This window comes from Sceloporus occidentalis, unplaced genomic scaffold (genome assembly GCF_023333645.1).
Source record: "Sceloporus occidentalis isolate IW3139 unplaced genomic scaffold, rSceOcc1.0.p SCAF_118, whole genome shotgun sequence".
Taxonomy (NCBI): domain Eukaryota; kingdom Metazoa; phylum Chordata; class Lepidosauria; order Squamata; family Phrynosomatidae; genus Sceloporus; species Sceloporus occidentalis.
The window spans coordinates 1,348,278-1,371,300 of record NW_028317098.1 but is presented as its reverse complement, the minus strand read 5'-3'; the positions used below and the strand labels follow the sequence as shown (position 1 = coordinate 1,371,300).

The following is a 23,023-nucleotide window of genomic DNA, read 5'->3' as shown; positions in this document are numbered from 1 at the left end:
GTTACTAGTTAGAACACTGTCTAACGTTTGATATTTTATTTATAAAATCTTAACAGCACTGATAATGTAGATGATGTGTTCTCATAGAGAAATTTGGAGATACTTTTATGGGCTTTTCCCATGCTTAGAATGAGTAATAAAATAGATATGATCTGCCCCACAGATCATTTACTTAACATATTTGTAGGCCATCTGTTACCTCTAAAACAGCTTAAAACAATAAAAAACCAAAATAATAAATCTATAATATATCTATATGGTCTGCTTTGATTTAGTAATTTACATGTGTCTACCCTTGCCTCATATTCTTAGCAGACAAAGATTTATTTCCATTTTTCCATACCCACTATATATGTTCTTTCCTAAAATGAAGTAGAAAGATACTACTCTTAGTTCTTCTGTAAGTTTTTTTCTCAGTCACTCAGGCAGGTTAGAATATAGATAGGCTTGTCAATACAGAATAATGTATTACTAGGGTCTGCTTAACAAACTCTCTTTCCATCCTTGATAGATCAGTCACTACCATAGTCACTTTGTAAGACTGTACCCCTCATTACAAATATAAAAGAGCACAAAATCACAAATGCTGGGCTGATAAACATATTGCCATCTTGGCTTTCCCCACTGGAGTTTAGGGCACTCTAGCCACTCTGGAGGAGAAGTGCCCTGATCTGCCCTCTCCCCAATTGTGTTGCCTGGCAAGAATTGGGAAGCAGTCTTTTTCAAGATGTATTGGCATCTTCTATTTGAGTGTCTTGGCTCTAAACTTTCTGCTCACCTCTTAGCAGGTGGTTGTCTGGAAATAATAAGGTGAAGGGCACACTGTGTTCTCCTGGCCCTCAATTAAAAACAAAAAATCTCCTCAGCTAGGGACAAAATAAACATTTCATTTCCTGGAGAACACTGTAGAAGACCTTGTTTTTCCCGCCGTGTTGCAACATTTGGGAAAAGCCATCTATTTACAGATCTTCATGTTTGTTCCAGAGAAAGGATTTACTTGAGGCAGAATGCTCTCTTGTTTTGGAAGAGTTTTTTTTTAACAAGATGGAATCTTTCACTGATCTAGGAGCTGTGTTATTCCAGTGGGAAAGTGAGGGAAGTATCTTTTTAGTGCATTTTTTTCTCTAGCTGCCTAAAAGACAGCAGCAGTCTGTAAAAATCATACAAATACAATATTCTGCACTACCAAAAAATATTTGTATTTGCTTTGCAAGATTTTTTTAATACGGGGAAAAATACATATATAAAAATCATGATTTAGTTTTCTCTGCAAGGAAACACAAAAGGAATGAAATAAATCAAACTTTCCACTTTTCAAAGCAGCAAAGTTGGCATACACATTCCGAATGTAGTAAGATGGGTTTCCCCCTTTCCTTTGTCCATGAGAAGCCCCATTTCTTCAAACATTTTTGGTGTTATTTTTCCCTGAGTTCCTAATTCATTCCTCCTTTCATAAGTTTCAAGAATCTAGTGTTCTCTTTCTCTCCTCAACTGACGCATTCCAAGAAACACTCAGGCTACAGCTTTCAAAATTTTCTGTTTTGTGGTTCAGTGTTTTCACTGCTTCAGTAGAGATCTGAGGAAACGGGAAATCTCTAGTTCTTCTCAGATTTTCAAGTTTTTGTGCTTGCCATTTTGGTTTTGAGAGGGATTCATATTAGTGCTTAATGCCTTTCTGTTTCTAGAGAAAATTATCAAGAAACCATACAAGAAATTCACTTGTTAAATGTTAAAAAAACTATTTTTGCAATCTCTTGTGTTAGAGAGTGTTATTCACTGATGGTGTCTTGATCACATTGTCACATTTCAGATGTCCGTGCTGCAAGAGACCAAGTTAACATTGGGGCAATCCCATATCCCACATTGCCATTACAAGAGGCAGCTCCAAGAGCTTCATCAGTGTTTAGCCAACCATCATCAGCTTGCTCTTCAACACATTCCTTTAATGGGCCTTTCAATGGGGGTGTTGTGTCACCCCAGCCTCACAGTAGCTACTATAGTGGAATGACAGGACCTCAGCATCCATTCTATAATAGGGTAAGAAAGAGACCCACTGTTTCAAATGTACACAGGACTGTATTTTGTCCAGATGTTATAAAATCTTGGTTAAAAACACTGCATGTCATTAGTAGAAAACTGACAAAAATGGTAGCCTTTTCAGTATGTGTGTATGACAAATCTCAGTCCTAATGCAAAATTTTTGAAGAAAATGGCTGTGAATCTTTGCATAATTGCAGGAGGTATGCAAATGAATGAAAGACTAGGACCCATGCTTCCAGTTATGCACAGAATATTTGTATAATGAAGCATGGATTAAATTAATTATTACTAGACTATCTATGCAGAGACTCAGGCCATATATTGAACCAACTTACACAGTGGATGAGCATGTTGCCAGTGGTACATGTTAAACATATCTGAAAACTGGGTGAATCAGGATATATTGGAATCTGGACATCACTTTCCAGATCCTTAAATCATGATCTCCCAATCACATTTTCCCACATGAGATTGTCTTTCTGTTGGAATGGAAATTAAACTAACGTGCATTAATGTCGCTGTTTTGGCAGTAGTTCTAAACTGCATCATTTAGTAGCTCTCAGTTAAAGGTGTGTAAATGTTATAACTCATTACAAAAATGTTTCATTACCCTAATGTTTGTCTTTCATTGAACTAAACTGGAACTCTTCCACTGACTTCAAGTGGGGTAGGTACCAACCTAGCAATTTCACCTATGTTTCAAGCAACATAGGCCTGTTTAAATTGTCTCAAGAAGTAAACATTTTTAATAACTTTTATGTTTTACATTTTTAAGTAAGTCGTATCTGTTGAATTAAGTTTTTTCTTTTGATTTTTGTAATGGTCCCTTTTTGTTACATGTTTCTTTCCATAGCCATTCTTTGCCCCATATGTTTACATGCCAAGGTATTACCCTGGCAATTCTCATCTCACCTCACGTCCATCACTAAAATCGAGTTTGTCCAGGGAACAGAACAATGGTCTAGTAAGTATCTCAAACAGTAAATGAACATACTAACTTACTTAGTAACATTAGTGAATAATAATAACACAAATAGATGTCTTTAATGTTGGTGCATAGATGTATAAGCAATTTTTCTCATATACCATTTCTAAAACTTTGAGACAAGTTTAGGTAAGATTGGAAAATGAATCATCTTCCACCTTTTTAACAAGTTTGTTTGCATATCATTTTTATAAATTTTGAGTTCCATTATTAAGAATAGTACCTAAGGTTAGGATTGAATTGTGCCCATTCGCTATTCAAATAAGCTCCAACAGTGGATCCAGGAGGAGACAATTTGCTTTCTCCCCATACAGTTTCCATAGAAGGGGAGGGGAGAGAAGAAGGATGTCCTTTTGAGGACATGCATGGATTGCATGGGGAGTGGTTACAGAAATCTCCTCCTGGATCTGCTGATGAAAGTCTTCCTTCGCCTATGTACACCACTGGATCCTGGCCTTAGCAGCTTACAGGGTATCACTAGAGTGAAAATACAGAGGAAAAATACAGAGTATTCACATAGTTTTTATTAAACATTTGTATAGAATTAACATTTGCAAACCTAGGAAAGCCGATGGTTCATTTTTTGCTTAGCTTAAGGCCTAATTAAGTATTTGTACATTTTCATTCAGATGCAAAAAAAAATTTTTTTTTGTTCAGTTACAATTCTGATTTTCTGTCAAAGCAGAAACTGAGTATTATGCTTGTTTATGCACTAACTGGAGCATAATTTCATAAATTTTAAATATCATAACAGAAGTTTACACACACTGAAACTTCAGTGTAGAGGGAAATAGAAAATGCTAAAAAAAATACACCCTGTATTGAGATACTCTGCTGTTCTACAATATGGATAACTTTAGGGGGAGATTAGACAGAAATTTCTCAACTTTTATTCTAAAATTCATACTAAGCACAAGAATAGGCAGCTCAAACCCTTTGGCTCACAAATTATGTTCAAAGACTTGTCTTTTGAAAGATTTTCTTCCTGTTTCCCTTGAAAGTCTGGTCTCTTGCTAAATTATTACACAGGCTCATTTCAGTTCCTGTGTAGAATCATACCCCTGTACTCCTTTGTGCCATTCTCTTCTCTCTCCCTCCTCAGCTTTCTAAGGTCATCATGGTTTGTACCGACCATGGTTTGACCATTTCACATGTAATGGTGAATTACCATTCCTCAGGTGGGCGTCTGAAGGTTTAAAGTGTGTTCCAAATGGAGTGATTAAGGATGAAAATCTTGATGGGCCATATTCAGCTCTTGCAAGTCTTATGTTCCCTATGATTGACTTAAAAGTAATGTTTTATAGGATATAATATTTTCATCCATTATCCCTTCATATTTTTGTTGCATGTTTAACAGTGTTCTCTAAATCAAAATAATTTGTTATTGTTGTTAGGATATTATCAAGGAAGATGCTGATGAGTGGGTTCCTTCACCCACAGACCCCTCAATGGTAAATGAGTAGTCATGTGGTGTGGAACATTAGCATCTCATTGCTTCTTCAACAGTAATGAGTCTGCTTTAATTATAACTGCAGTTCACTAACACTGCATCTGTGGCTTGATGAGCAAATAGACTAGATAAAGACTAATAAGCATAGTTTGTGAATGAATACAAGAGCTAATAGTCTACTTAAAAATTACTGTATCATTTGCCTTCCCCTTGCTACAGTAGTCTGTGGAATACAGTGTTTTTAGTAAAGTACAGTGTGTTCCATCTTCATTAGTAGCATTGTTCTGACTAGTAAAAGGGACTTAGGATATTAGCTATACACTTCAGTAGATGTGAGTGGTTGATGTCTTTAAATGTTTTAGCCAAATAATGGACCCTCTTCCTTCATTGCATAAAACTGTTGCAGTTTGTCAGGCGCAAAGCTGGTTAGAGGGCAACTGTGAGGATTGGGGGATCCATTCCAGACCACCACCACCGTGCAAACGGAGACTCACCTATATTTAAGGCCCATAGGTTTGAATGGGGTGCATGCCCACGAGCGTGTGCGAGGTGCGTACCTCTCTGTGAATATTCAAGACTGCACACCTCAGGTCCGCGGGAAAGGAGGGGCGACTGTACTATCATCAGCTATAGGGAGAAAGCAGGCTTTAAATGTGTGTATTCTGCTATTTCCTATTGTTCACAGATCTTCACAAGTTACATTAATCTTAGATTTTATTTCCAAAAAATTTCTCTTTTAAAATTGGTAACTTGAGTTTGGATACACTGTAGATCTTTGTGTCCGCATCTTGGGCCGAACCTCTGGTCAGCAAAGAAGGAAGGCAGTTCTTACCTTAATGGCTTTACCCTGTTTTCTGCAACAGCTTTTACTTGTATGGCTTTGGTTTTGTGTTTATATTGTAGTCATGGGGGAGTCAGCTCTTACACACACACACACACACACACACACACACACACTCTTCCAAATACTTGGAAGAAAAAGAAAAAGATTCCACCCCACTCCTTTCCCTCTCCCAACTCCTCCACACAGTTCACTGTTCATTGTAGAACAGATGGGAAAACCACAGCTCCAGTGTAGTGTGGTCTCTGGCAGACAGAGTTTGATATGCCTCTCTGTGCATACTTGCTGTTTGATTGACAGCAGATCCTTCACTCTTTTGCAACTGGTGCAGATCTCAGGCACAGCTTCTTTTCCTGGGCTCTGCATAGAAAATGCAGGAAGCTAGACCTAACTTAATAACCAAGAAAAATTGTAGCAATCATGTGATATGATTTGGGAATTCACTGTAACACTGTACTGTGTCCCATCAACTATAACTAGCATGCACTTCCTAGCAGTCCTACCATTATTTGGGGAGGATGAGAATCGGAGCAATGGATGCAAGCTCCAGGAAAAGAGATTCCACCTCAACACTAGGAGGAACTTCCTGACAGTAAAGGCTGTTCGACAGTGGAACACACTCCTTCCTCGGAGTGTAGTGGAGTCTCCCTCCTTGGAGGTCCTTCAAACGGAGGCTGGATGGCCATCTGTCAGGGATGCTTTGACTTGGATTTCCTGCACGGCAGGGGGTTGGACTGGATGGCCCTTGCGGTCTCTTCCAACTCTATGATACTCCAAAACATTTAGAGACTGTCAGGTTGGAGAAGGTTGCTCTAGCCCAGAGCTGTGTAATTGTGGCTTTTTGGATTCTTTTTGGTCTGTTGTTGTGTGCAAATCATTTCCAACTTATCGCAACCATAAGGTGACCCTATCACTGGGTTTTCTTGGCAAGAAATTTTTAAACAGGGTTTGCCCTATGAGATGGAAATAGTGAGACTTGCTCAATGTCACCAGTGGGTTTCCATGGCTGAGGAGGGATCCAAACCCTGATCTCCAGTGATGTAGTCCAACACTCAAACCAATACACCATGCTGTCTCTGTTTCAGATTGCAACTCACTTAATTCCTCATAATTTCTTACCATAAAGTAAGATGTGTAGGGCTGCTAGGAGTTGTTGCTCAAGAATTACTGAAGGGCCACAGTTAATCATTCCTTTATCTGCTACAAATTGCAAGGCTTTTAGCTGGCTGCAACAACTTAAACTACACAAGTATATGTAAAATAGTAGTAAAATAGAGTGAAGCTAATAAAATAGCCTACTGCACCATTTTGTCATTATGGGGTGGGGGGAACAGACCCCTAATTATAGCTTGCATCAGTTAGTGATACTGGCAATACATAAATATGAGCTATCTATCTTGCCTTAAAAATGGAACATTTTCCATGTTGAAGCATGGTGTGGTTTTATTTTTTGGCCTAATGGTGCTACGCATGCAATAAGTTTAATTTCTCTTGTTGTCATGGGCCCTCCAGATACATTTCTTCAAAATAATGACCTGAGTCCCACTGAAACCATTACTTTAAAGAGGAATCTTACTGGTGGGGGCGGGGATATATCCCTACCTCCACCCTTACTTGAACATGCAGCCAGGGAAGGAACCTTCAATTCAAGTCAGTCTAGTGGAAATGGGAAGCCTAGCTGTTCTTGAAGGGAAAACATACTGGACTATAGTCTGTGATGGCAATATCAAGTTAGGTAATAGGAAGCTAGTGTGTTCTGTGGGAATTTTAATTTTATTTCAAGTCAAAAGTGTGCAAGCTACTGAAAATTTTGAAATGTGGACAGGAGAACTCTGCTTTAGAGTATACTGTATGTGGCTGAGTTCCAAAGAGTTGGTTTAACTGTGCATAAGACCTTCTAAGTGCTCAGTAGGGTTTTGGTTTTGCTTAAGCACTCTTTCGCCTGAACCTGTATCACAAACTGTTTCTGAAAGTGTAAAAGCAGCTTCTATTGCAGCATGAGAGTTTTTAGAGAAACACACGCTCAACATATTCTGGGGTGTATGTTGTATGGTTCTTTGGATTGTGTATAGTTCTATGGATTCTGGCCAGCATCTTTTAATTGAAAATACTTCTCTTTTTGACAGCTATGATCTTCTGTCACTTTAAAGTGGGAATATAAATAACTATACTAGTTATTCTTTATAGACATTATCTTATGTTTCATGTTGAGCTTTCATTTTTTGTTCTTTTTCTTAAAGCAATGTAAAACTGGGTTAAACAGACAGAGACAGGTACAGCAACTTTCTCCAAATTGTTCACTTATTTTCTATATTATCATTGTAGAATGTACATATATACTAGCACTTCATGCAGGCTGTCTATATACTAATGCACTTTTCCAGCATTGAGGGTTGCTTTGACATTCTGCTTTTTAGATTGTGCATGGCAAATGTTTATCAGAATAATTGTTCTGTCAGCATTTCTGAAAAACATTAAAACTGTGGGGAAAATCAGTTTTAAGGATAATTATGCTATGTGTGTGTATAATTATGTATGCTATGAAAAAAATCACTAAAAGCACTTGCACTGCTTTTTTTAGACACTGCTTTTTATTAGGCGTGTTTTGGATTAAACTGAGTATGTCATAGGATTCATTCATTGACATCAATCTACATATTTTTGGATTTTTTCTCATAATTTTTATGGAGAAAAAGTTTCCCTGTGTTACCTTACGTTGCATGCTAAAACTCTGAGAATTAACCTATCAAAAGCTATTGTGTTTTGTATTTTAGTTGTTCTTGTTTTCCTCTTGTTTCTTACATAGTATGGATAAAAAGAATCACAATTTGGAAAACCCTAGTAGGGGTGTAATACAGAATTTATTTAATATAGATAAAATGTACTAAAATGGAAACTGCTGTATGGGGCTTTATTGGTTCCATTCCTGTTGGAGGTTTTTGTCAATATTGGTAACCCCTGTGAAGAAAGTATTGCAAACTGGAGAAAGAGGTTACACTGTGCAACCCAGGCTGCTACTGCTACATACTGAATAAGAAAGATGGAAGGACTCATTATCTGTGTCTACACAGCACCAGTCAAGTGTATCAACAAAAGCCTGTCTGGTTTGGTGCACATAGGAAAAGTTTTTTTGCCTCAGTATTTTTGAAGGATGCAAACTACATTTAGTATCACATTAAAAGCTACCATTTTATCCTCAGTACTAAACCAGTAATAACAGCTTTCACATCAGTGCTTATCATTCCTCATTATTGGTTATGTTAGCTGTGCTTATGGGAGCTGCAGTCTAAAACACCTGATGTGTATCAAGACGAAGGAGATTGGTTTAAGGAAGGGAGGGAGGGAAATTGTACTGATTGGTATTTAGAAATTGTTGTGTCATGAAACCAATCTTTTAAATAAATATTTTCAAAACTTGTCCATGTAAAATATTTTAAAACCCTTTTTTATTATTTCATGGGAGATTTTATGTCTTTTTCTTATTAAAGTGACAAATTCAGAATAATTTAGAATTATAATAGTATTCTAGTATATAGATTATGCAAAGGTTACCTAAATTTAGAATTTTAGTTTGTATACATTATGTACTGTTTAGGTATTTTATTTATTTGCTTGTGTAAATTGTTTATGCATTTTATGTGGGTTTTTTTTGTAATTTTGTAAACTGCTTTGATATTTTTGAAAAGGCGGTATATTATTGTTATTATTATTAATAAACCAGGCATCTTCCCTCCTCCTGCTTTCATTTTGTTCCAAATGCTTTTAGTAATGGGCATGGCTTGAGCATTGAATGAAGTCTTTTTTGGGCCCGCACAGGCAGGCAGCTCTTCTCTATATATTTTTCTACTCTGTTTTATTTCTGTCTTGCCTCTGACTATTGCAGTCTTACTGATTAGATTTGTCATGTTTGTTGCCATAATTTGGCCTGCTAAAATTAAATTAAATTTAAAAATGCTAGCTCTTCAGTCAAATCTACCTGGAAGTTAGCTGAACGTAAAAGCCCCATGTTTTGTTGCTGCATTTCAGAGAAAGTATAGGAAAGCTGTGAAAATATGTAGTATTGCTGTTCCTCCCTAAAGTAGTTTTGTTTTGGGGATTTCTCTAGATGAAATCATGCCATTGCTGCCAATATTTTCGGGGTCTCAACAGGAATTTCTAATCATATATCACCATTATCTATCCTTGAGTCATTGAGATTTTCCAGTCTTTTGAAATATAAAAAAAGAGTTAGTTACTACCTCAGGGAAATGATTCTGAGTCTTGATTTTGAATCTTGAAAAGATATTCCCAAATGACCAAGTTGACTGATGGTGCTCCAAAATCCTTGGTTTGGGGAGATGGACATATCTTGATAAAATATGTTCCCACAGTTGCCCTGTTCAGACCTTTATACCACTACTTTTGAATATGCATTTATGTTCTTCATATATTACTTGCTCAAACTGAAAACACACAATGATCTCTTGGATAGCCCTTAGTGCTAGATAGATATTTCTACAAGATGGAAATGAATATATGAGGATGAAAACCTGTTGTGAAACCTTAACTGACTCAGGCAAATGTTAGAACTTAGCCATGTTAGCCAGGGTCAGATGCAAGGTCAAGATACTGGGAGTTGCTTCAGTAGATGTTCCAGCCTCCCTCTGGTATGCTTCAAAAGTACCAGGACCTATTATGACAGGTATGTTATATTCTGAACATCTTCTCTTGTTCTGTTCTAATGGGACTTCCTGCTATGCTAACATACCATGTTCTGAGTGAAGAATAAAACACTGACAGTATCGCTGAAGAACAAGAGTATTGCAGAACTCACCAAGATTTCCAAGGTTCATTTAATTTTAAAATATTATGAACATCTTGAGGAAATCACTAATAAATGTTCTTCATTTATAACAGTGTATCACTGGTTTATACTTTTTAAAAAATTGAAACCAATTTAATAATAAGTTTTATCCTCAAAAATATGATTCTTCAGTCAGGGGCATGGGGTATTTTGTTTTTGGAATACTGTACCTGTATTTGCGTATAGGTACATAATGAGATATCTTGGAGATGGGACCCAAGTATATTCACAGAATTCATTTGTGTTTCATATACATCTTATACACATAGCCTGAAGGTAACTTTACACCATAATTTTAATAATTTTGTGCATGAAATAAAGTTTGTGTACATTGAACTATGAGGAAGCAAAGGTGTCACTGTCTCAGCCACCCATAGAAAAAAAGACATGAAAACCTGAACATGTTGCATGTATGTACTTCTCCCTTTCATAGGCAACAATGCCAGGTACTAGCTCAGGAGCATCCCATGTGCCTTTGAGCTCGATGACTGTCGATGCTGTATGTGAGAAGCTGAAGCAGATAGAAGGACTAGACCAGACTATGCTGACTCAGTACTCTGCAACCATAAAGAAGGTGAGTTTCAACATGTCTAAATTGCATTGGTTATCATTATCTTGTAAGAATTTATTCAGTATCTGCCTTGCAGGAGAAGAAGGCCTAAGTAATTATACCAAATATACAAAGCATATTTTAAAACCTACATATTTTGTTCATTCAACAAAATATTATAGAAGAAGTTAATATACACTCATCTATATTCACTGGGCTTAGGGGCACAGGACCCCTGTGAATGTGGAAAAACTGCAAATAACAAGAACATCGTGTTTTTACCTGAGAGAACACTTCTCTAGGAATCTCTAGGTCCTCCAGTGCAACTGTGGTCAACATCTGCCAGACATTGACCATAGAGTTGTCCTGGAGGAGCTACAAATGCCTAGTGGGATGTTCTCTCTAGGAATCTCTAGGTCCTTCAGTGTGACCTTTGGTTAGTTGACCACAGAGTTGCGCTGGAGGACCTAGATCTTCCTAAAGAGGACATATTAATAAAATCCATGAATAATCAAATCTGCAAAAGTCAAAGTCGCAGATGTGGATCTAACTAAGTGAGGGGGAGGATTATCCTTTTGAAAATAAAGTATGATATATGCACACAGTAAATGCATATGAGCTGCACTAAGCCATGGGAAAAACCATTTGCACCCCACGATTCTTGGGGGTGATAGAGTTGTAAGAAAATTGAAAAACATAAAAGCCTTGGCTTTGAACAAACAAAATTTGAATTTCCTATACTAAAAAGAAAGATGCAGACTATTATCAAATGTGCTACCTAAGCACATGTCCTAATTTTTGCTAGGGTTACTAGAGAAATGGGTTGATAATGAAAAAATAAGAATAAACAAATAACAAATCACCAACCCAATTTTTTCTGAAGGCTGTCTATATCTTCTATCATCAAATGGGTTTCTTGTAGGAATGCAATGTCAGCCTTAAATTCTTTAAACCCAGAAAGCATTTGATTTGTTTATCCTTTGCAGCCTTTCAGTATGCCTTGAAATTACATTAAGCATTATACCTCCAGTACATTTTAGCATCTACATCACCCCCATAATTTCCAGTGTTACAGAACATGATAAAGATAAATTGCATAAAATAGCATATATTTCCTAAGTTGTGATCTGTATTTTACTGCTTATGGTAATCTTATAAACTCTGAGAAAGCTTACAATATTTAAGTGAATAAAACAGAAAAGAAAATGAACAGCTCAGGTAGTTGCAAAAATTTTAAAAAAGAAGAACCCCAAATTTCCTCCAAAAAACAAAAAAGTGAAGATAGTTTTAAAGAAAGAAACCCCATAGGCTTCCAGCTGGAGAAAGTATTGTGATTCAATGCTCCACTAGTCTCCCTCCCCTTACCTAATGTGTCTCACAGAGCATCCTTGGTAGGAAGTGGTTGGAAGAAAAATTAGAATAGATACTATAAATGGAATTCTAATAAAGATTGAATTAATGGAATGAGAGAACATGAATAAAACAAAGAATGAAAGAAAATGCAAAGAAAAAATAAAATGGGGGGGGGGAATGCAAAGGAAAAAGAAATAAATAAAGAAAAAAGAGCGAAAAGAAGACCAATTCACAGATTGAAACTATCATGTCAGGCTGAAGTCCAAGGCAGGAACAGGCTGGTAGCTGTTATGCTGGGACTGGCTCGGTCGATAATGGTATCATCTGGGTTGCGGAAAGGCTTCATCAAACAGCTGTTGTAGAACTCTGAGATTGAGCCTGGATTTGGCTTTAAATCCAGTCAAAAAAGATTCTGCTGCCTCAACCAATGCGCAATCCCTCTTTCACAACATTCTTTAGCATTTTGAAGAGTTTGGGCAGTAGCCCGACCCACCTCTGGCAGTCCTATATAAGGGGCTTCCTGATGAAACCCTCCAGTTCCTTTTTGTCCGCTGCTGCAGGTGCCTCATTAGGAACAGTGTTTGTGTACTTCAAACTGGAAGGCTTCTTTCTGAAGACATTGTTGGTGTTGGCCACCAAACTCTACAGGCTAATGGTTACTCCAGCTCAGACATCAGAAGGGCTGCCAGACTCAGAAAAACCCAGAGGAGTGAAGACAAACAATCACCCAAAGGGAAGGTATTTTTACCATACATCAGAGGAGTCACACACAGAATAAGGAAACTGAGAAAACACAACCTCCAAATGGTTTACCAACTAAGAAAATCCAGCAAGTGCTGCGCTCAGCGAAGGACAGAAGAGATCCTCTTGCAGCCGCAGGAGTTTACCGCATATCATGCAGCTGCGGACAAGTCTACATAGGGACCACCAAACGCAATGTTCAAACATGAATCAAGGAACATGAGAGATACTGCAGACTGAGCCAACCAGAAAAATCAGCAGAGTAATTTGCTCTCCCTTTTCCATTTCTTTTGCTGTTCACGCATACTCAATAAGTGATTTTTGAGTTTACATTTCCTGTTTACATTTACATTGTCTGTTATAGACTACAGAAGGATTAGCAAGAGTACAATACCACTTTTTCCCCAGCTAAACATTTATTGCATTGTTTACTGCATGCCTGCTGCTTCAACTTGACTCTCACAATCTTGTTTCTCCAGCCCTTTCATCTTCTTCCCAGTGCCAATGCGGCTAAAAAGCATCCATCTAGATAGAGGACAAGAAGGAAGAGGGGAGGCTGGGTGGGCATAAGGACTTGGTTTGTTAATTGAGGAATGCCTATATGTACAAAATAGGATTTCAGCCTTATAAATATTTACAGGTGGTAATAAAACAATTCACTATTTTGTGCTTTTAATTTTTCTTTAGGCAAACATAAATGGTCGTGTGTTAGCACAGTGCAACATTGATGAACTGAAGCGAGAGATGAATATGAATTTTGGTGATTGGCATCTCTTCAGGAGTGCAGTAAGAAAGTTTTACGTCTCATGCAGAAATACAAATGCCTTGGCAATAGTAGTTGTGTGAGCCTTTGCATGCTTACCTGTAAGTAAGTCCTCCTTGTGTTCAACAATATTGTTTAGAACTAGTGAGTGTCCATTGGACTGCAGCCTTTACACCATTCTGTTTTCTTGTTTGAATTTTAAAAAGTTACTCTAGCACAGTATTGTGCCTAGAGTTCTTTCTTTAAACAGCTTAGGCATTAAAAACCAGAGCACATGGGGAAAGCAGTGAGGAAGAGGGTAGGTTGTGGTAAAGTATTGTTCCTGTGTCAGTTACATTGTTACAGAACTATCACTTCTTTGACAGTTAATAAGAGTGCTTAAAATTTACATTTTAAAAAAACTGTGTGTATTTGGCAGAAGGGTTGTAGATCTGGTGTCCTCATAGAACATGTGATTTGCAGCTTTCTCAATCTTAACTGTGTTTTGTTTAATGTGCACACTTCTGTTGGCCTGTTTTCCATAGATTTTATCTAAGAAATTTAACCAGATTTATCATTTAATAGATTTTCATGCTTTCCTAGCCACATCGTGATACCTGTACTTTCCTGTATTAGGTACTTGAAATGAGAAATGCAGAGACTCAAGCTGTTCATGAAGATTCTCGAGCTGTGAATGAACATGCCAGCGCAATTCCGCATAATGATATTGCTCATCGTCCTGCATTGAATAGTGAATTGCCTCATACTGAACTTACTGGTCTACCTGGTCAAGCTCCGTATGCTCTTAATTTCAGCTTTGAAGAACTGAATGCCATTGGTCTAGAAGAAGCCCCTCCACGTCATAGTAACCTAAGCTGGCAGGTAATCTCTCTTCAGAATAGTTATTTCAACTCATTTCCTCTGTATTAAGAACAGTTATTTTATACTAGTGTGAGCCATCATTTTAAGGAATAAAAGCTTTTTAATGATTTCAAACCAAAAGGTACATTGGTAGATTGTAGATTAATATGTATGAAAAGAGAACACCATATTTTATGCTCATTTCTTGTTTGGCATTCGTAAGAGCCTTTTCAGGCTGTGCAGTTTTATGTCCCATCAGATACGTTCCCTTGCTGGAATTGTTCAATGGAGGGGCAACTCTATAAAGGTGATAATAGAGGGCTGCCTTTACTGAAATGAATGGAGAAGCCTTCTCATGCAACATTCCAGAACGGGATACGAATGTATTGTTGCATTATAGATGTCTTCATTTTTTTATATTCAAAACAAAAACAAAACAGCTTCATTTATATACTGCTTCATACTGAACTAACAGTGTCTAAGCGGTTTACAACTGTAAGCTAATTGCCCCCAACAATCTGGGTACTCATTTTAGCAACCTCAGAAGGATGTAAGCCTGAGTCAAGCTTGAGCCCTTTTGCTGGTATTGAACTCGCAAACTTACGGTTTTGGCTGCAGTACAGGCATTTAACCACTGCGCCACCACGGCGACAGTATATATCAACTTCATGCTAAGCATCAGAATAGGGCAATAGAAATAATGCCAAAAGTTGGGTTCTTCATGGGAAATGTGCATGCTGGTTTAATTTTTCATAATGACTTGCTCAGTATTCTCTATGTGGGTAATTTCTAGCTTGCCTGATACTGAATATTTCAATCATAAACGAATCAAGTGATCTTCCACTGATCTTTCCCTGCTTGTGAGGGGGCCAAATACAACACACCTTTTTTTCCAACAATGTTCTTGTTGGGATTAATTTATTACTAATAACCTTTGAAGACCTAAAAAGGTGATCTGTGCAAACAAAACTTTAACTTCTACTTGATAATGTTTATAACTTTCCTCTCAATTTTTAAAGAGCTGATACAAACCCAAAAATGTTGCATTGTTGTATCTCCTTTCTCTTTATACAGTCACAAGCTCGCCGAACTCCAAGTCTTTCAAGCCTCAATTCTCAAGATTCTAGTATTGAGATTTCAAAGCTTACTGATAAGGTGCAGGCAGAATATAGAGATGCATATAGAGAGTATATTGCTCAGATGTCACAGTTAGAAGGGGGTGCAAGTTCTAGCACTGTGAGTGGTAGATCTTCCCCACATAGCTCAGCAGCCTTCTATATGGGCCAGAGCACCTCAACCGGATCCCTCCATTCTAATATGGAACAAGATAAAGGAAAGGATGCTGAACAGAAACAAGATGATGGAAGAAAAAACTTCTTGATTAAACGGAATGACGTTGCAGACTACAGTACTTCAGGTGTGTCTACTAATGATGCATCTCCATTGGATCCCATTACTGAGGAGGATGAAAAATCGGATCAGTCTGGATCAAAGCTTCTTCCAGGGAAGAAATCTTCAGAAAGAACCAGCATTTTCCAGGCTGCAGATTTAAAGCTGAAGGGAGTAGCTCTGCGCTATCAGAAGCTTCCAAGTGATGAAGATGAATCTGGAACAGAAGAATCAGATAATACTCCCCTTCTCAAGGAAGGTAAAGATAGGAAAATAGAAGGGAAAACAGAGAAGCAACCAAAATCTCCAGAACATGGATCGGAGCCCATTAGAACTTTGATTAAAGCAAAGGAGTACTTGACAGATGCTCTTCTAGACAAGAAGGATTCCTCTGATTCTGGGGTAAGATCCAGTGAAAGCTCTCCAAATCACTCTCTCCATAATGATGGAGATGACTCTCAGCTTGAAAAAGCAAATCTCATTGAGCTGGAAGATGATGCCCGCAATGGGAAAAGAGGAATACCCCATAGCTTGAGTGGTCTTCAGGATTCAACCATGGCACGCATGTCAATTTGTTCAGAAGATAAGAAAAGCCCTTCAGACAGCAGCTTAATAGCAAGCAGTCCTGAGGAGAACTGGCCAGCATGCCAGAAGGTCTATAATTTGAATCGAACACCCAGCACAGTCACCCTGAATAACAACAGTGCACCAGCTAACCGGCCAAATCAAAATTTTGAAGAGGTTGAAAGTATCAGAGAGCCTTCTCAAATCATTCTGCGCCCTGGATCTAGTTCTAATTCTGGGGGCAGTCACAATGATAACATCAAAGGTGTGGCCCACAAACGCAGCCAGCGTTCAAGTTATGCCAGGCTTTCAAAAGATGCTTCTGAGCTCCTTACAGTTACTGGTTCTGATGCTGCAGGCTTTGGAGAAGAAAGGGAGAGTATTCTGTAAAGGAAGTACAATCCAATTGGAAAATGCAGGGTTCCTGAACAATACCATGTTTTAGTTTGGACACTGTGCCCACTTTTTAAAATGTTCCCAATTGGGTTATAAAAAAAGATTAGTTGTGCCTTGCTGTGACTATGTCTGCTGCTTTCTTGGTCATTATCATGGAAAATTAAGTAAGTGCACATGGAAAATTAATCCAAACTTAAACATGCCTAAGTCCCATAGATTTCGGTGAAAGAGATTTATGTATGTGCATAAAATTGGTAGAGTAGCAAACAGAATAAAAATCACCATCTATTTCTCAAATAAAAGCAGTGTTTAATTTCTCCCAAATTCCTTGGTCTGCATTTTAAAAAAGAAATACTGCTAATTCTGCAACATAAGGTCCTATTTCTTTTTTTAAAAATGGTAAAAGAAGGGAAGGAATGCATCATGTCAAGATGAAGTAAAATGAATAGAGTATTATAAACCCAATCCCTACCCAAATTGCTGTTAACTTAAATTTTCCAGTTCTGTATGTGACAGTTTTAAGTGTTGATGGTGTAAGTTCTGATAGAGAAAAGTTAAAATGTCATGTTTGTGACAACGTGGACAAGTTTTCAAAGAATTGGTTCATGTTGGATAGTTGTGGCTGAGGTTTGGATGTAATTGACAGAAGTTTCTCTTCATGATTAGTGGTGTACACAATAGCATTAAAGTAATTGATGAAAGTAGCTTTGGCCATAGTGGTACATGAAATCGTTTTTGAGCCATGTCTGCATGTAGTGTTTTGGATCAATTATGAATATTTAAAGTCTTAAAAAAATAGTATTTGGTTAATAGGTTTTATCTGATTGTGGAAAGCAAATGGATCTGGAGGTTGTCATTACCTCGTTAAAAATGTAAGGTGTGCCATTGTGTCACTGTGTAGCAAAACCGCACATAATTATGTCATTTCTACTTCCATGTGTCTGTAATGTCGGGTAACCTGTATTGCAAATGAAAAATGCATGGTTTTAAATGTGATACTTGGTCTGTATGTATTGAACTAGTGAAGGTAATAAAATAAGAGGCATGCTGCTCTTGTTTCAGATTTTTTTTGTGTGTGCGTGTTTGCTTAGTTTTGTGTCTTCATTTGATCTGAAGCATTAAGACAATTCAGTTTTACAAAAAGGTATGAACTATTATAGCAGAACTATTTTTTAAAAAAAATCTTGATTGTCTTTAAAGGACTATTGAGTACCTGTGTCTCTATTTAGTTAGTATTGAAAGCTGCTGGGTGCTCTGTAAAGAGTAAAAAAATTCCACCATTTGTAGAAATGCTTGCTTTGCTTGCTCTGACACACAGATAGATGACCTTTCTAAGAGTTCTGCTGTATACTGAACATTTCTTAGGCCTCGTTCCCACTTGATTCAGATTCCAGATTCAGGTTACAGGTCAAATGGATCTGCAGCCAAGTGTGATTCCCATTATATTTGCACCGGGAGAAGCCAGGGACAGAAGGCCGGGATGGAAGGAGGCCGGGGAAGGATGGAGCGGAGAAACTGGGGAAGGCCAGGGTGGAGAGGCCGGGGATTGCCGGGGCAGAGAAGCTGGGGAGGCTGGGGTGGAGAGGCCGGGAAAGCTGGGGACTGCCAGTGCGGATTCGAATCCACATGGTTCCCACTGGGGCTGAAAGAAGTGGAAAAAACCAGCGTCAAAAAGACATGGGTTAAATGGGTCAAAAGCATGGCACCCCCTTTCTGAATCGCTTCAACAGTTCAAATTAAGTGGAAACCATGCTCTTTTAAACCAGATCTTACCGAATCACAATCCGGTTTAAAAGGTAGTGGGAATGAGGCCTCAGTGAGAGGCTGTACTGTTTGCTTGAATGTCAGTAATAGATCTGTATGTGTCATATGGTTTTACCTTGAGGGCACAATCCAGGTTTCCCAGCTGAATGTTTCTGTCAGAAGAATAAGGAGGGGTGCAGTTTTCAGCTGGTCTCGCCTCCCACTAAAATCTCTCCCAGAGGAAATAGGGACCCCCCCCCCCGCCCCCCTGAGAGCAGATTTGGGGGCTAGGAAAGGCCATTGCTGAAAATCACCCACCTCCACTATCCAGCATGTTGTTTCTTAATGAAGCAGCTACCACTATGGGATTCATAGTTGACCAGTTTTAAGGCTTCCACTTGGAAACAAGAATTGGTGATTTCAGTAAATTTTGTTTCCACTTACATGCAACTATGGTCCAAAACACCCTGCAGAAATTATCCAGTTTGAGAGCGCTTTAACTGTTCTGGGTAAGTGCTAGAGAATCCTTGTAAATGTAGTTTATTGTGACACCAGAGCTTTTTGACAGAGAAGGCTAAATGTCTCATAAAACTACAGATCTCCTAGCATTGAGCCAGGGCATTTAAAGCGCTCTCAAACTGGATTATTTCTGCAATATGTTATGAACCATTCTGACAAGGAGCTGGGCATAATTCAAGACTTTTCAGTTTGGTCACTGAATTATATTGTGTATATACTAACCCAGTAGTGTGTGCTCTTAGGTCAACTAATATAGTAAAAAAAAGAAAGGAAGGAAACATATATGTCTGTCTTTCAGAATAATAGTTCAAAGGCCATGAAACTTAGATATCTGAAATTTGATGTTATACTATTAGTATACTAGGAGTTTGCAAAATGTGATGATTTTCTTAAAATGTGTCAATTTTGATTAAATGTTTTCATGTGTTTGAATCATGCAATAGGATCTTTAGCCACTTGATGGCAGACTTCCATATCACAGCATTGGTTGTAAATTACTGTATATGGTTGTAAGATGGGGTGTGGGAGTACTCCAGTGAACACTGCTATGGCACTGACCCTTTCCCCATGCTATGGGGCAACCCCTCTTACTGGCATGGAGGGGGAAAGCTTGTCATAGAGCCAATAGGGAGGTCCCTTGGCAACAAGGATGCCTGTGGGTCTCAGCAGCTGTAACTTCAGTCAGATGCAATTTTATAGATCTGTGTAGCTTTGCTTGAAAGTCTCAATATATCAAATAGGGCTTTTCCAGTCCATGTAAGAGCCAGGTACTTTTAGGTACTATTGCTAGTGTGACAGATAGTGCTGATTTTGAGAGAAGTAGACCTGAATGAGTTAAGTACATTTTTATTGAAAAGTTTTTTATTGATATTTACAGGATGAACAAAATCAAAAATAGAGAAGGGACTGGTATCATCATGAGAATGAGGAAAACTAAGGAAGATAATGACTGAAGAATGAGATTCAAAAGCAGATGATAGAGAAAGCCAGGTCTGAGTTAGAGTATAATAGATATTTAAAATTATTGATGTTTTAACAATGCATGTTAAATGATGAAAGCAATATATAAAATAATACTCTATCAACGAATATATATTACATTTCCTGTTCTTAGAACACTATCAAAATGCCATTTGGATCACCACCATTTATTTATTTTGTGCCAAACCTTTACCACAAACTGAGCAACTGGTTGTGGGAGAACTTCAGGGCTGTAAGTTTTATACCTGTCTGCTCAGAAGCCAAGGTTGATGAGTTTGATGAGGATTTTCCCCAGGCAAATGAGTATAGCAAGAGTGGGGTTCATGTGGCCTTCTAGATGCTGGATTGAAATTCCCAGCATGCCTAGTCAGCGTAGCTAATAGTAATGCTGGGGATTACAATTCAACAACATCTGAGAATACTGATTATTCCACAGTATAGGATTGCCCTCCTCTCTGGACTTCTTTGACTCATATACAGCATGCCTGCACCAACTGTGGACTTGCCATCTGCAGATCTGAGCTTCCACAGATGGCAAACCCAAAATTTTCAATGGGTGCGTGTGCACTGAGTGCATGGCCATTGAAAAGAATGGGACTTATGGTCCCATGTTTTTTGCTAACCGTGGGGGTGGGGGTTCTGGAACAGATCCTCCATGGATCGCAAGAGATGACTGTACTTCTTTCAAAATAAGGATGAGTCTTCAGAGGAGTTTGGAATATTGCATGGCTGGTGGCAAATAATCATTTCTATGTATAGTATGTTTTACAGTGAGCTTATAAAAATCTTGTGTGTCATCTCTGAATTCTAGCAAAGACATTTTAGACAGCCATCCATTATTATTTTGAATAGCATGTCCAACAGAAGGCAATATAACACATGTAGTTAGGAATAATGCATTAGAAATTTTTTTTGAAACATACAATAAGGAAAGTGTAAATACATTAGTTTTACACAGAAGGGTTAAATCCTGTGCTGAATAGAACTTGCAGTTAAACACATAATACCAACCTTAATAAGGACAGTACCTGGGATAGTTGAAATTATACTTGGTGGGTTTACACATTCTCAGTTGTTTATATATGTCAGGCTGCAAATTGGTAATTGCAGTTTCGTATTTCCAAAGCTACTGGTCAGTGTATGTGTTTTTAGAAATAGGTCAAGAGGAGTACTACTCAAGTTTAATGCAGACTCGTCATTCTCTTGATGGTTAAGTCCATGTACTTTATGCTAAGAAATGAAACACAGCACAGCAGAAGAGGCATTCAAAACCTTGTTTAAAAAGTATCCCTAACCAGATGTTGTTGGTAAACCATTATTTCTGAAATATTTTTAAAGTCAGGTGGGATATGACAGAAAACATTTTCTTGCTCTTTAGCCAGAGGCATCTCCCTCTGTTAAACTATCCATGGTATTCCCAGTTTTGTTGAAACTCAGGGACCTACTTGTTAAAACTGTTTTAAGTGGATAATGTGTTCATATTTCTAGACTTAAACAAAGCAGTTTTCCTCAAGCAGGTGCTTCCAGTTTCCTTCTCTAACATGTGTTATGTGTGTGCATACACAAGCTAGATAGAGGCATGCCACAGTTCATTCACATACTGCAGGGGTTTGCAACTGTATTCCGTCAGGTATTTTTGGTATACCTCTCTTACCTTAACCTTTGCGATGAAATGAGTTTTAGGCTAAAAAAAATCTGAAAAAGTCACAGTTGTCTGCCCTAGTGTCCGATCTGTTTGTGTTTTTAAATAGTTTGAATTAATATTTTACCTGTAACATTGTTACAGATTATACTTGTTCACCAAAGGAAGACCTAATGCTTCCTGCCTAACCAAGTGTAATTCTGGTTGACTTTCCACTTCTTCACCTTTTTAATCGCCAGCATTCATCTCTGTCAGAAATTTGTTAACTTAGGCCCTATACACACGGGCATGAAGCGCCATGCTGGCGCCAATTCTAGGGTTAGAGACCACGCACCAACCGCACAGTCTGTAACCCTAGTACAGTGCGGCGGCACAAAAATGGCACCGCCATTTTGATGTAAGTGATGCGTGGCGTCCACACATTGCTACGCATCACGTCGCGAGCGCGCACTCCAGTGCCACAAAAAGAACCCAGAAATACCGGGTTCTTTTTACTCTGGAGTGATGGTGTGAGGTTTGGGGGCTGCGCTGTCCCTCCAGAGTAAAACAGGCGGTGGCAGACGTTGTGTACTGCGCCATAGTATGGGAGAAGGATCACTTAGAATTGGCAGATGTTATGACTTCTGAGCACAGAGTGTTGGTGACTAAGCTGAGAGCAACTCAAATGTCTGAATTATGAGTTCCACCAACTTTTTCTTTTGTTAGGCTCATATCACTTCTGAGGCACTGTGTGGACACTATAGACTGAAACACACATAAAAGAGTTGATCAGGTTACATTAGAAGTGTCTTGAAGCAATGTACATCATTTGGGTCTTCTGAATCCTAGCTGGATGTTCTGTGTTTAAATAAATGGATATCTGGGTTTTCATAAAATCATCACTAGTTTTTTGTCAAACAGATTTCTGATATGATCAGAATCTCAAACAGATGAAATTTTTATTTCATTACTATGTTGCCTTTCTCCCAGGATGAGATTTAAGGTGTCTTATAACTGTTTAAAAACATGGTACTACTTGTAAAAACTGTTAATATAAATGTTAAAACACACTTACCAAATTTCTATTTTAAAAATGCACATTAAAACACAAGTTAAAAGCTGTTTTAAAGACACATTTAAAACATAATAAAATAAAAAACAGTATCCCATTAAAAACTCCATCTGCTGCAACATTGAATTACACACACACACACACAGAAATATGTATATAAATAAAATATATAAAAATGCTGTGGATTTAAAATTGTTGGGGGAAAAAACAAAAACCAATATCTGCTAGCCAGGTAGACGTTCTATTCCTCTACGAGATTTCCTGGATGCTGTTAAATAGATTTGATGCTCATGCTCCTCTACTTAGAATCATAGGCCCCTACCCCTAGCATG

General features: G+C 38.1%; 1 protein-coding gene across 6 annotated transcripts in view; it reads left to right on the top strand.

Moving 5' to 3' along the window:
• Positions 1-17,800, top strand: part of LOC149282340 (kinase D-interacting substrate of 220 kDa-like) — a 54,993-nt gene extending 37,193 nt beyond the window's left edge. The window contains exons 23-30 of one of the 6 annotated variants that reach the window (XM_089498313.1): positions 1,811-2,037; positions 2,894-3,004; positions 4,420-4,476; positions 7,557-7,589; positions 10,593-10,733; positions 13,491-13,589; positions 14,182-14,427; positions 15,481-17,800. In XM_089498313.1, the coding sequence (XP_089354439.1) occupies positions 1,811-2,037; positions 2,894-3,004; positions 4,420-4,476; positions 7,557-7,589; positions 10,593-10,733; positions 13,491-13,589; positions 14,182-14,427; positions 15,481-16,749 (2,183 nt within the window). In that variant the 3' untranslated portion in view covers positions 16,750-17,800. The remainder of the gene's footprint in view (positions 1-1,810; positions 2,038-2,893; positions 3,005-4,419; positions 4,477-7,556; positions 7,590-10,592; positions 10,734-13,490; positions 13,590-14,181; positions 14,428-15,480) is intronic. The other 5 variants (XM_089498315.1, XM_089498314.1, XM_089498317.1 and 2 more) reach the window with 5 other exon arrangements.
• The last annotated feature ends 5,223 nt before the right edge of the window (positions 17,801-23,023 follow it).